At 42.2% G+C, this 14,298-nt stretch overlaps 1 protein-coding gene across 4 annotated transcripts in view; it reads right to left on the bottom strand.

The window, feature by feature from the left end:
- The window catches only part of LOC139450760 (stromal interaction molecule 1-like), a 91,610-nt gene that overhangs the window by 35,705 nt on the left and 41,607 nt on the right, over positions 1 to 14,298 (bottom strand). For all 4 annotated transcript variants that reach the window (XM_071232586.1, XM_071232589.1, XM_071232588.1 and 1 more), the window contains exons 3-6: positions 6,211 to 6,325; positions 3,528 to 3,639; positions 2,809 to 2,924; positions 1,086 to 1,260 (exon numbers count right to left, since the gene is read on the bottom strand). In XM_071232586.1, coding sequence (XP_071088687.1) covers positions 1,086 to 1,260; positions 2,809 to 2,924; positions 3,528 to 3,639; positions 6,211 to 6,325 — 518 coding nt within the window. The remainder of the gene's footprint in view (positions 1 to 1,085; positions 1,261 to 2,808; positions 2,925 to 3,527; positions 3,640 to 6,210; positions 6,326 to 14,298) is intronic.

Here is a 14,298-nt window from a genome sequence, read left to right as displayed (position 1 = left end):
AGGAACATAAGATGCTATTTGTCATCTTGCCAATCTGCTTTGTCTCGCTCAGCTAGTCTGAAAGCTTTGAGGAACAATACCTGTGTTCATTTGCTCTGCTTTCATGACATCTGATCAGTTGATTTATAAAGATCTTATTGAACTGCACAGAGCATGTAGTGTTGACCAGGAAAAAGGAAAGCAAAAAGTTTGCTTCCTGTATATGTAGAGTGATGGGCTCTACACTACCAGCCAGGGGAGTTACCATATGCTCTGTTACAATACAAATCATGACAAAATGTAGATGTTGTTTTACACCACAGTTAGCAATGTCACAGCCATGTCACAGCTTCTGGAAAAAACAAACCAGTGTTTGATGGCATGAACAGCAAGCTATGCTGTCTGTGTAAGGTCACACATTTCCTGACCCAAAATGTCCCCTTGTCCCATACTTCCTGTCCCAAACTGTCCCTCACTTCCTGTCCCATACTGTCCTTCACTTCCTGTCCCTCACTTCCTGTCCCATACTGTCCCTCACTTCCTGACCCATACTATCCCTCACTTCCTGTCCCAAACTGTCCCTCACTTCCTGTCCCATACTGTCCCTCAATTCCTGTCCCATACTGTCCCTCACCCCTTGTCCCATACTTCCTGTCCCATATTGTCCTTTACTACCTGTTCCATACTGTCCCTCACTTCCTGTCCCATACTGTCCCTCATTTCCTGTCCCATACTATCCCTCACCCCTTGTCATTTACTTCCTGTCCCACATTGCCCTTCACTTCCTGTCCCATATTGCCCCTCACCTCCTGTCCCACAATGCCTCAACCCTTGTCCCATATTTCCTGTCCCATATTGTCCTTTACCTCCTGTTCCATACAGTCCCTCACTTCCTGCCCCATACTTTCCCTCACTTCCTGTCCCTCACTTCTTGTCCCATACTGTCCCTCACTTCTTGTCCCATACTGTCCCTCACTTCCTGTCCCATATTGTCCTTCACTTCCTGTCTCATAAAGTTCCTCACTTCCTGTCCCACACTGTCCCTCACTTCCTGTCCCTCACTTCCTGTCCCATAATGCCCCAATTCCTGTCCCAAAATGCCTTACTTTTCCTGCAGTTCCTGTAGGGCCTCCTCAGCTTTCTGCAAACACTCCAAGTCCTTCATCATCTTCTTCACATGGTTCTGGGAGTAGTGGTGATGGATGTAAGCAAACCAGCATCCCCCAAGTGCAATGATCAGCGATGCTACCAGAGCGATGTCCTTCATGTAGCTGTGGGCCTCTGTAACACACAGGAGAAGACGGTCATAATTGGTGCACTTGTGCCCAATCCCTTTGTCTTTTTGGACAATAAATATGTTTAATAATAATAGCGAGTGGGTGAGTTGGGTTTAACGCCGCTTTGAACAGTATTACAGTTATATCGCGTGGTGTCAGCTTAATGTGGGTGGAAAGTCTGAGGTGATGCAGGTCTCAGACATTCACCACTTTGGTGAAACCCACAAGCACGGGTATGGTGCCAACAAAACCTAGAAACATAATCGGGGCGAACCGCGATTCGAACCCACAATCATAGGTGTCTGGCGTGCCCAAGGGATGCAACTCTGCACAGTGAATCGCGCCGCCTTAGACGACTGGGCCACCTGTGCCCCGTTGAATAACAATAACACACAGGGGATATGCATCATCATGGCAATGGCTCCGGTGTCCCAATAAAACAACTTCATGCCTTGCAGCATTAGAAATTGGCACTAGACTTAAGTCCTTGCCAAACTGCCCAATAGTTAAGGTATCATAAGGACTAGTAGAAATTTGCCATTTTGCTGTGTGTTATCATTATTAGGACTCGTGGACGAAAACAGTTAGCTGTGCTAGGTGTCTATCAGGTGTTCAGCTTTATCTGTATTAGGTGTCAGACTGGTGTATATATATAATGCAGAGCTTGATTGTGTCTGTTTTAGGTGTCTAGGTGTCTGGCGGATGTCTGAATGATGTCTGTTCTTGGTGTCTAGTTCTCTGTATGATGTCTGTTCTAGGTGTCTAGGTGTCTGGCCGGTGTCTGTATTAGGTGTGTGGCCGGTGTCTGTATGATGTCTGTTCTAGGTGTCTGGCCGGTGTCTGTATTAGGTGTGTGGCAGATGTCTCAATGATGTCTGTTCTAGGTGTCTAGGTGTCTGGCCGGTGTCTGTATTAGGTGTGTGGTGGATGTCTCAATGATGTCTGTTCTAGGTGTCTAGGTGTCTGGCCGGTGTCTGTATTAGGTGTGTGGCGGATGTCTCAATGATGTCTGTTCTAGGTGTCTAGGTGTCTGGCCGGTGTCTGTATTAGGTGTCTGTTCTAGGTGTGTGGCTGGTGTCTGGATAATGTGTGCTCTAGGTGTCTATCAGACGTCTCGCTGGCACATCTCAGAGGAACCTAGCTTTGATCTATGCTGTAACATAGTTTGACAGCAGTGTTCTGTTTCCAATGCAAGTGATGCCAAAAACAGTCATATTCATAGAGACACCATGTAATACCAAACTGTCAGGCCTTTGTAACAGTATAGAGTATTTGTTACCATGGTAACCACTGTATACATACCATGAAGTATATTCTAGTATTAAAGTCAGTAACGGATGCATAAAAGCTGCACAACTGCAACAATGTCATCTTGACATGAACATTGGGATTATTACTTGGAGCAGGAAACAACCACTAATTAATTAATTCAGTTTCACAATAGAAGCCAGGGAACCTGGACAGATGACATCCATTCAGGGAGATACAAGGATGATGGGGGGTAGGAGGACATCGTGATTACAATAGTCTGCTGGATGGTAACAGTACATACTCTTTGGTGCTCCGAACAGCACAGCATCCATTGCCTTCACCGACATCTTCTGTTTATGAACAGCATTCTTGATTCCCAGGGTTGTTGTATAGAAGTTGCTGTTGCTGTAAGCCAGTCTGAAAAAAACAATTTTATATAGGTGTTGTTAGCCAGTCTGAAAAAACAACTATATATAGAATATGCTGTAAGCCAATCTGAAACAACAACTATATACAGAAGGTGCTCTAAAATAAATTAAATTTTAATCAAGGTGCTCATGTGATTTGATGTACTTCGCTGTGTAAGACCCGTTTTATCACAACATAGATCTTGATTATTGATCAGATTGTCTTGACTGGGCGCTGCCATTTTGTTTGAAACAAATGCTAGTGATACGAGAGGTGGAATCTGATTCGTCCAAAGGACAGGCTTAGAAGGGACAAAACTCTTAATAACCACTGGTGGTGCTATGGTCAAGCCCAGAAATTCCAGCCAAGTTCGGCAAGGGTGGAAACGGGTCTTTTAAAGTCAGTTAACTCTCTTGCCTCGGGAAGATGGGTGGGGTGGGGTTGAATAGGGTTAAATATCTAAGTCAGAAAGTCAGTGATTTAGCTACATCTACAATAGAGTGAAGTGAATTGGTTACGAGTGAGTGGGTTTTCACAAATTATACTCATTAAAAGAGAATGAAAGATCCAAACCCCTTTCTAGGGGAAGTAACTCTGGAAAGGCTGCTGTACCTTGGGAGACTGGTGCCATCGACCATCTTGGTGTGGAAGATCTCGATGTACTGCGGCAACTCAACATGGCATTCCAGCCACTCCAGGACATCATCGTTGGTCCAGTTGTAGACTGAAAAAGAAAACGGTGTTATCACCATCCCCAACCATGAGGCACATTAGAATATTGTTTATTCATAGAGTAGTGAATAACATGGAGGTTAATGTTAACAATAAAAAATAGTCTACATATCCTAAAGAGATAGGCACTGGGGTGGCTTTATGTCATGAGAAAATCAGATTTTACTTTCCCCATTGAAGACTCAAGGCACTAAATAGAGAAAAATTACATGACCGTAACTTTGTATGCACAAAATCCAAAAACATGTATCAATGATGTAACTCTGGAAAAACAAAATTAATGGCACCAATTTTTAAACTCATTAAAAAACTCTGTAAAAAAATAATTTAAGACACAATTTCTTTAACTCTATTAAAATTACCACCAGTAGGATTAGTGTGTAAAATTTCATTTATCTAACTTAGTTTTTGATAATATTTGACGGATGGACAACCTAGATCAGCTTGTCGTTGCCATGGAACATCTTCAACTACAACCACCTCGTCTCACCTACCACTCTCTCCACAGATCCTCGACACAGATCAGCTTGTTGTTGCCATGGAACATCTTCAACTACAACCACCTCCACTCACCTGCCACTCTCGCCACAGATCCTCGACACAGATCAGCTTGTTGTTGCCATGGAACATCTTCAACTACAACCACCTCCTCTCACCTACCACTCTCCACAGATCCTCGACACAGATCAGCTTGTTGTTGCCATGGAACATCTTCAACTACAACCACCTCCTCTCACCTACCACTCTCGCCACAGATCCTCGACACAGATCAGCTTGTTGTTGCCATGGAACATCTTCAACTACAACCACCTCCTCTCACCTACCACTCTCGCCACAGATCCTCGACACAGATCAGCTTGTTGTTGCCATGGAACATCTTCAACTACAACCACCTCCACTCACCTACCACTCTCTCCACAGATCCTCAACACAGATCAGCTTGTTGTTGCCATGGAACATCTTCAACTACAACCACCTCCTCTCACCTACCACTCTCTCCACAGATCCTCGACACAGATCAGCTTGTTGTTGCCATGGAACATCTTCAACTACAACCACCTCCACTCACCTACCACTCTCTCCACAGATCCTCGACACAGATCAGCTTGTTGTTGCCATGGAACATCTTCAACTACAACCACCTCCTCTCACCTACCACTCTCGCCACAGATCCTCGACACTGATCAGCTTGTTGTTGCCATGGAACATCTTCAACTACAACCACCTCCTCTCACCTACCACTCTCTCCACAGATCCTCGACACAGATCAGCTTGTTGTTGCCATGGAACATCTTCAACTACAACCACCTCCTCTCACCTACCACTCTCTCCACAGATCCTCGACACAGATCAGCTTGTTGTTGCCATGGAACATCTTCAACTACAACCACCTCCACTCACCTACCACTCTCTCCACAGATCCTCGACACAGATCAGCTTGTTGTTGCCATGGAACATCTTCAACTACAACCACCTCCACTCACCTACCACTCTCTCCACAGATCCTCGACACAGATCAGCTTGTTGTTGCCATGGAACATCTTCAACTACAACCACCTCCTCTCACCTACCACTCTCTCCACAGATCCTCTCCACAGATCAGCTTGTTGTTGCCATGGAACATCTTCAACTACAACCACCTCCTCTCACCTACCACTCTCTCCACAGATCCTCGACACAGATCAGCTTGTTGTTGCCATGGAACATCTTCAACTACAACCACCTCCACTCACCTACCACTCTCTCCACAGATCCTCGACACAGATCAGCTTGTTGTTGCCATGGAACATCTTCAACTACAACCACCTCCACTCACCTACCACTCTCTCCACAGATCCTCGACACAGATCAGCTTGTTGTTGCCATGGAACATCTTCAACTACAACCACCTCCTCTCACCTACCACTCTCTCCACAGATCCTCTCCACAGATCAGCTTGTTGTTGCCATGGAACATCTTCAACTACAACCACCTCCTCTCACCTACCACTCTCTCCACAGATCCTCGACACAGATCAGCTTGTTGTTGCCATGGAACATCTTCAACTACAACCACCTCCACTCACCTACCACTCTCTCCACAGATCCTCGACACAGATCAGCTTGTTGTTGCCATGGAACATCTTCAACTACAACCACCTCCACTCACCTACCACTCTCTCCACAGATCCTCGACACAGATCAGCTTGTTGTTGCCATGGAACATCTTCAACTACAACCACCTCCACTCACCTACCACTCTCTCCACAGATCCTCGACACAGATCAGCTTGTTGTTGCCATGGAACATCTTCAACTACAACCACCTCCACTCACCTACCACTCTCTCCACAGATCCTCGACACAGATCAGCTTGTTGTTGCCATGGAACATCTTCAACTACAACCACCTCCACTCACCTACCACTCTCTCCACAGATCCTCGACACAGATCAGCTTGTTGTTGCCATGGAACATCTTCAACTACAACCACCTCCACTCACCTACCACTCTCTCCACAGATCCTCGACACAGATCAGCTTGTTGTTGCCATGGAACATCTTCAACTACAACCACCTCCTCTCACCTTCTGATCCCTTCCATCCTCGCCACAGATCCTCGACACTGATCAGCTTGTCGTTGCCATGGAATGTCTTCTGGCGTTCAAACCCATCAGTGTACTGCAGCTCATCTCGAAGGAACTGAAAAGAAAATTTTTTTTTCAGAATCATGTTCATTCATCCTCTAAGTGGAATGTTGATAGCGTGCAAAAGTACCAGTATGGCGTGGAACATTGCTCACAATATGTATCATTGAGATTATGATTAGTTACAGGATGTAACTAATAAGGAAACATTCAGGAAACATTCATCTTTTTATCTTCGTGCTGAATGTTTGTTTGTTTGTTTGTTCAACACCATACTCATCTGTATTCCAGCTATATGACGGCTGTCTGTAAACAATCGGGTCTGGACCAGACAATCCAGTGATTAATGTCATGAGCATTGATCCATGCATTTGGGATACGATGACATGCATCACCAAGCCAGCGAGCCTGACCACCAAGCCAGGGAGCCTGACCACCAAGCCAGCGAGCCTGACCACCAAGCATATATTACTGAGGACCAATTCTAACCTGGATCTTCACAGGTATCATGCTGAATGGCTCGGTAGGAAGAGCTAACACCTTAGTACATATTGACTCAGTGAAATGTCACAAGACCTTGACCAGCTTCCTGTAGTGGCACACTTACTTGACTGTCGTGGTTATCCCCTAGCAGTTTGAGTAATATTAAGAATTTCTTATCTCCTTTACACGAAAACCTGCCAAAGCCCACAGGTGTGATGACGTTTTATACTGAATCCATGGTAACAATACTAGTAGTGACACATCATACTGCAACCATGGCAACAGATCTAGTCGTGACATCTTTACTGTAACTGGCTTATAAATCTTCACTGTTACAGTGTAAAGTGTCACTACTAAAGTACTCACGGAAATGAAAAAAAACGTTTTTTCTCAATTTAAAAATCGACACAAAGTGTTACGTCGCTGTAAATATGAAATAACAAAACAACTCGAAAAGCACTAGTCTGGATTTGCTAGTTTGATCTCAGTGAACAATACAAAATGTACTTTACGGGAGGTAATTTGTCGTCACTTTCAACATTCAAAAATAAAACTAAGTCCAAATTGACATAGCAGAAACAGACTATAGGCATTATGCACCTGTTCTCACCTGTCGTCAAGGTGTCATAGGTCATGGACATTCACCTTGATCTACTTACACCTGGTTATGCCCTGTTTCACAATAGTCTGTTTTATTCAATTTTTACACACTTTTACTTGTAAAAAGGCATAAAAACCTTTGATATGCTGTATTTGTGCCAAGGCCCAATTAGTACTAATTGAGTGGTTTGAATATTTACATATTTTGTATATTAACTGCATTTATTTAAGATCTGAGGACGAAAAAACAGTTTTTTTTCATTTCCGTGAGTACTTTAGTTCCGTTACAGTATAAAGCGTCACTACTAGATCCGTTACAGTGTAAAGCGTCACTACTAGATCCGTTACAGTATAAAGCGTCACTACTAGATCCGTTACAGTATAAAGCGTCACTACTAGATCCGTTACAGTATAAAGCGTCACTACTAGATCCGTTACAGTATAAAGCGTCACTACTAGATCCGTTACAGTGTAAAGCGTCACTACTAGATCCGTTACAGTATAAAGCGTCACTACTAGATCCGTTACAGTATAAAGCGTCACTACTAGATCCGTTACACTATAAAGCGTCACTACTAGATCCGTTACAGTATAAAGCGTCACTACTAGATCCGTTACAATATAAAGCGTCACTACTAGATCTGTTACACTATAAAGCGTCACTACTAGATCTGTTACAGTATAAAGCGTCACTACTAGATCCATTACAGTATATATTGTATCACTTGTCATCGCTCACTTATCATCTCTCACCTGTAATCAACATGACAGTTACCTTAATAAAGTGACAAAACCCTTTCCATATCCAGTAGAAATCAGTCATATTTTTATAATTTATAACATGGTCCATGTCTACCCAAACTTTGTGTTGGCATAGGGGTCAGCGGTCAAGCGTTCAATTACATCGATATTCCATTCACCATGCACCTATCATGACACAACTGTCATCACATATCTGTCATCAAGCATCTGTCATCACGCACCTGTCATCAAGCACCTGTCACCATGCGCCTGTCATCACGCACCTGTCATCACACACCTGTCATCATGCACCTGTCATCACACACCTGTCACCTTGCACATGTCATCATGCACCTGTCATCACACACCTGTCATCATGCACCTGTCACCATGCACCTGTCACCATGCACCTGTCACCCTACACTTGTCATCATGCACATGTCATCATGCACCTGTCATCACACACCTGTCATCACACACCTGTCACCCTACACTTGTCATCATGCACCTGTCACCATGCACCTGTCATCACACACCTGTCACCCTACACTTGTCATCATGCACATGTCATCATGCACCTGTCATCACACACCTGTCACCACACACTTGTCACCATGCACATGTCATCATGCACCTGTCATCACACACCTGTCACCATGCACCTGTCACCACACACCTGTCATCACGCACCTGTTATCATGCACCTGTCATCATGCACCTGTCACCATGCACCTGTCACCATGCACCTGTCATCATGCACCTGTCATCATGCATCTGTCATCACACACCTGTCATCATGCACCTGTCATCACACACCTGTCACCTTGCACATGTCATCATGCACCTGTCATCACACACCTGTCATCATGCACCTGTCATCATGCACCTGTCACCATGCACCTGTCATCACACACCTGTCACCCTACACTTGTCATCATGCACATGTCATCATGCACCTGTCATCACACACCTGTCACCACACACTTGTCACCATGCACATGTCATCATGCACCTGTCATCACACACCTGTCACCATGCACCTGTCATCACACACCTGTCACCATGCACCTGTCACCACACACCTGTCATCACTCACCTGTCATCATGCACCTGTCACCATGCACCTATCACCATGCACCTGTCAGCACACACCTGTCATCACTCACCTGTCATCATGCACCTGTCATCATGCACCGGTCATCATGCACCTGTCACCATGCACCTGTCATCAAGCACCTGTCATAACGCACCAGTCATAACGCACCTGTCACCATGCGCCTGTCATCACACAACTGTCATCACACATCTGTCATCAAGCACCTGTCATAACGCACCTGTCATCAAGCACCTGTCATCACACACCTGTCATCATGCACCTGTCACCATGCACCTACCATCTCACACCTGTCATCATGCACCCGTCATTGCACACCTTTGGTCCCAGCTGACTGAATCTATGAGCCAAAGGCTTCTGATATCTGGGACATCTAAAGTTAGGTTTTGCTAACGACAGTTACCCAAAGTCCTTTTTTGATAATTAATTTATATGTATATTTATATTTCCATGTACAGGAAACAGAAAGAGCTTCAGTTTTCCTGACTACCCTAACTTCGTGTCATAGGGGTCTGAGGTCAAGGCTCCAATTACATCAATATTCCATTCAGGTTTTAACAAAACATGCCCATGATGTCACCCGATGCCCAGTCAGTCCATTAGCAGGTCTAGACCGAGAGGATTTGCAACATGTCGTCAACCTTTTACTAAGAAAGTCAATTCCTCTAATAGATGCAAAATGGAGTTTTTATGTTTACATGGATACTAAATGTTAAAAACTTCTATTGAGTGACATGACACACATCATAAAGGACAACATTTGAACATGAAAAATTACTTATGTTTAGTTTCCAGTATTCTGGCAGGAGAAATTCATTGGGATGGGATGCCACCGGAAGGCAATATGTTCACAAGAAATGTCACTTGCCACAATTCTGGAATTTTACTGCTGTCAGACCTGATAAGGCAGGTGTCATAACTTTTGCAGATTTTTTCATTGGAGGCAGACATTTACAAAATGTGAAATGACATTCCAGTGATGACACTGCATAGCAATGACCTATCAATGAATGACATCAGGGAATTGTCTCATCCTGCCTACCCTGGAATTGTCTCCCCTGATAAAAAATCGAATGTATATCCTCAGCAAATATCCATGAATTATTCAAGAATTTACTTGTCTTGACAAGTGGCTGAAAAATCTGAAGGTGCAGTCAAAGTGCTGAAGTCAACCAATGACGTGCCAGCACAACATTCAATCTGTCCAATCAATGAAAAGCCGACACATGGAAAAATTCAGGCTACATGCAGTTTATAATCTTCACCAAAATTTCAATCAGACAACTTTGACTTGATAAGATGTTGCCTGTCCAAATATGAAGAACAAATCAAGAGTGAGTGAGTGAGTATGGTTCTACGCAACTTTTAGCAATATTTCAGCAATATCTAGGCGGGGGACCCCTACATCATTGATGGGCTTCACACATTGTACTCATGAGGGGAATCGAATCTGGGTTTTCGGGACGAGCAAACGCTTAAACCACTAGGCTACCCAACCACCCGAACAAATCAACAACAAATCACATAGAAAAAAAAGTACAAAATGTAAAAAGTAAGTAAAATGTTTACATGAGAGACAAAACCTACAAATTATGAATGTTACATATCCCTTTACATGTCATGGTGTGTGCGTGTGCGTGTGCGTGCGCATGTGTGTGTGTATATATATATATATATACGTATATATGTACATGCTTTTCCTACATGCCCTACACATGTTAGAAATTCTAGTTCAAGTTATATAAAATGTACTTCACACATAACTATTGTTATTTTGTGTCACGTTTCTGTTGCGTCCCAAATTATCTTGTCTGTAATGTCATCGCTAATTGGTTTAGAAATCACATACCTTGTGACTTTGTTTTGTCAATGTCATGCATTACTGGAAATACTGAAGGAGCCATAGATTTGAGTGAGTGAGTTGGGTTTAACGCCGCTTTTAACAGTATTCCAGTTATATCACGGCATGTCAGCTTGATGTGGGAGGAAAGCCCGAAGTGATGCAGGTCTCAGACCTTTACCACTTCGGTGAAACCCACGAGCACGGGTATGGTGCTGACAAATCTAGAAACATAATCAGGGCGAACCGGGAGCCAAAGATTTGAGCGTGAAGAATGAGATTAAAGACCAAAAATAGGAAGTGACGCAAATTTAGAAGGATGTTGGTTGGTTGGTTGGTTTGTTGTTTGACACAGCACTCAGCAATATTCCAGCTATATGACGGAGGTATGTAAATAATCAAGTCTGAACCAGATAATCCAGTGATTAATATCATGAGCATCGATCCACGAAATTGGGATCAATGACATGCATCAACCATGTCAGCAAGCCTGACCACCTGATCCTGTTGATTAAGTCGCCTCTTATAACAAACAGAGTCGTCTTCTACAGCAAGCATGGGTTGCTGAAGACCTATTCTACCCGGATGATGTAATTTACCAATTAACATATTCAGGAAGGTGTTTCAAGTATTCATTTTGGATGACACAAAATTAAGTTAGTGAATTAAACTATACAAGAATTTTGGAGGAACAAAACAATTTTTTTTCAGGTAAACTGTCATAGCGACTGATTTACAACACCCATTGTCTGAAGAACATTCAATTGCAAAGGCTCATTACCCTGGAGCCATGACATCTATATGCCTTGAAACACTTACCGTATTCGACGTAATAAGTGCCCAGGGCGTTCTCAAAATTAGAAATAGGGGGCTCTTATTAGAATGTTATTCTGGTGAAAAATTCAGAGTTGAAAAATACATTTCGGGGTTTATGCTGAGAGCCTGAAATGTTTATGTGCGACAGATATATTTTTCCAGAATAAAATGCCCATAATTAAGGGTGCATATAACACACGAGTGCGTATTATACGCGAATCAATAGGTCTTGTGTACATTGATCAATCAGAATGAGTGCTAATTGGGATTGTTCACTCGCCAATATCTTAGCAAATGTTGCCGTGGGCGCTTATTACGTCGAGTACGGTAATTGCTGTTATTTATAAGATGCTAATCCTAATTGTTAATCCCCAATTTTGTGTACATCGACCGGCTGCCATCCTGCTGATGAATTACTGTTTACATTTATATTTATTACTTACTAAATGTCAGGTGACCTTGGCTATATCAGCCTTGGTCCAGAGTGATTGAGAGGAAAAAAGACAGGTCTTACCTTTAGCCTAGCTAAGATCTATAAAGATTTCGACAAAGGGCGCATGTTAATTAATTTCTTCAGCCTAAACAAACAGACAAAAAGAACGGCGGAGCTCATTGGATGTCGTCATTTGGAAATGGTTATAGTTTAATAATAAAAAAAGTATCCATGCAGTGAAAGCATTTTCAGATTTTGGATTGCGTCGATAATACGATTACTACTCCCTTGTTGTCATCCAAATTTCCTGGTATAACCCTACACTTGTGTATTTGTCGTCATTCACTTGATGCTCAGTTAATGAATTTATTACAGGTACAGTTAGTGGTAGCACCACTTAGATTACCTGACAAAGGTTCCCATTTGGCATTTATTGTGTCTGGGGTAATTATTCAATCTAAATCCAGGTTTGAAGTGAGGTGAAATGTGTGTTATGTAATATACACGTGGCAGCCCAGCAAGAGATGACTGATCAGTTAATTTACTTTTTTTGTAAATCAACGGATCATTCCTAGTCATCAAAGGATTAACAGAAAATATGTTGATTGATTAATCACTGTTATCTTGCACAGTGGATATGTCAAAAGTGAGTGTTTACATGTCTAGGTTTACTAAAACAAAGGAAATACACTCATATCATGGCGTGAAGTGCCGATGTAAAAACAACACACTTTGTTCAAAGGGTTAACTGATGATACATTGATTGATTGATAATTGTTATCTATCACTCATTGGATTTTTTAGGAACTGTGGACGTTATGAAAATAGTTGTCATGTGGGCTTTCTCAGCCGACACTTGAGACTTGACACCTATGTGAAACACCTGAAACAATCCAAGTGATCAGTTGAGAAACGAACACAGGTCATAATATCCCGAAATATATATCTTTTAAAATATTTGATTGTTACAGAGACATGTGACATCGAATAAGTTTCCTTGTACAGCTGCAGATGAGTGGGATATTTTTCCTTTATGTGGATATTCACGAATACATTCCTCAAACAAGGAAGTTGCCTCAAATTAAAAACATAAATTTGGTAGGTTGTAATTATGGTATTTGCATTTTGTTTTCCTTCATTTGCTGTAGCATTGAACCGATTCGTTCTTGTTACTCTACATCTTGGTTCCGAAATTCTTCAATGCACGATAGATGTTTTCACAAGTCTTTTCTTTCGTAAGCGTGTATATATTACCGTCAGTTTGTAAAATGTGTAAATATTTCAGTCATTTTGACTGAAAAATCTGTCCAGATTGACTAAAATTGATCAAGACGATCAAAAGGGCCTAAAAACATCACAACAGATTATTATGTAGGATTAGAAGCCAAACAACATAGAAATGTACTTTTCAACGTAACATTTTCAGTCTCTTGGTGATGACATTAAACATCAAAATGTTTGGAATTCATTATCATAATAATACAGATGGAAATGTTTTTCAGTCACTTTGTAAAATAACTGAATATTTAGGCGTTTAATAAATTTGAAAATGTTCCACATTTTGACAGTAAAAAAATATACACACTATAAAAAAAGCAATGCTCAGGTGAAATATTTACTTTGTGTTGCAAGTCAAAATAGTGTAAACGAAAATCGCAAAATTACCAAGCAAGTGACTTATCAAAACTTCGTCACCATTACCGATGCTACCCACAAAGATACCTACATTTCCTTATTATCTCGAAAACTGTATTTCACTTTATTGATCAATGTGACCATACGCCCTTATTACTTCCCATAAAGTGACTAATGCGCTTACGAATGCCGCAGCAGAGGTCGCGAACTAGTCTAGATTTCTGCTATACATCCGGGTACTCACTGGGAAAAAACAATAACAAAGGCAACAACCAGTCCCGGGGAATTGCTTTAGATCAGTGCCCCTTTAATATAAAACTGATATAATTAATTGATGTTCCTGTAATACAGCTATAATATACATGA

This window comes from Haliotis cracherodii, unplaced genomic scaffold (assembly GCF_022045235.1).
Source record: "Haliotis cracherodii isolate W230 unplaced genomic scaffold, xgHalCrac1.p SCAF_8, whole genome shotgun sequence".
NCBI classification, from domain to species: Eukaryota; Metazoa; Mollusca; class Gastropoda; order Lepetellida; family Haliotidae; genus Haliotis; species Haliotis cracherodii.
The sequence above is the reverse complement of the archived record's forward strand: the minus strand, read 5'-3'. Positions and strand labels throughout refer to the sequence as shown.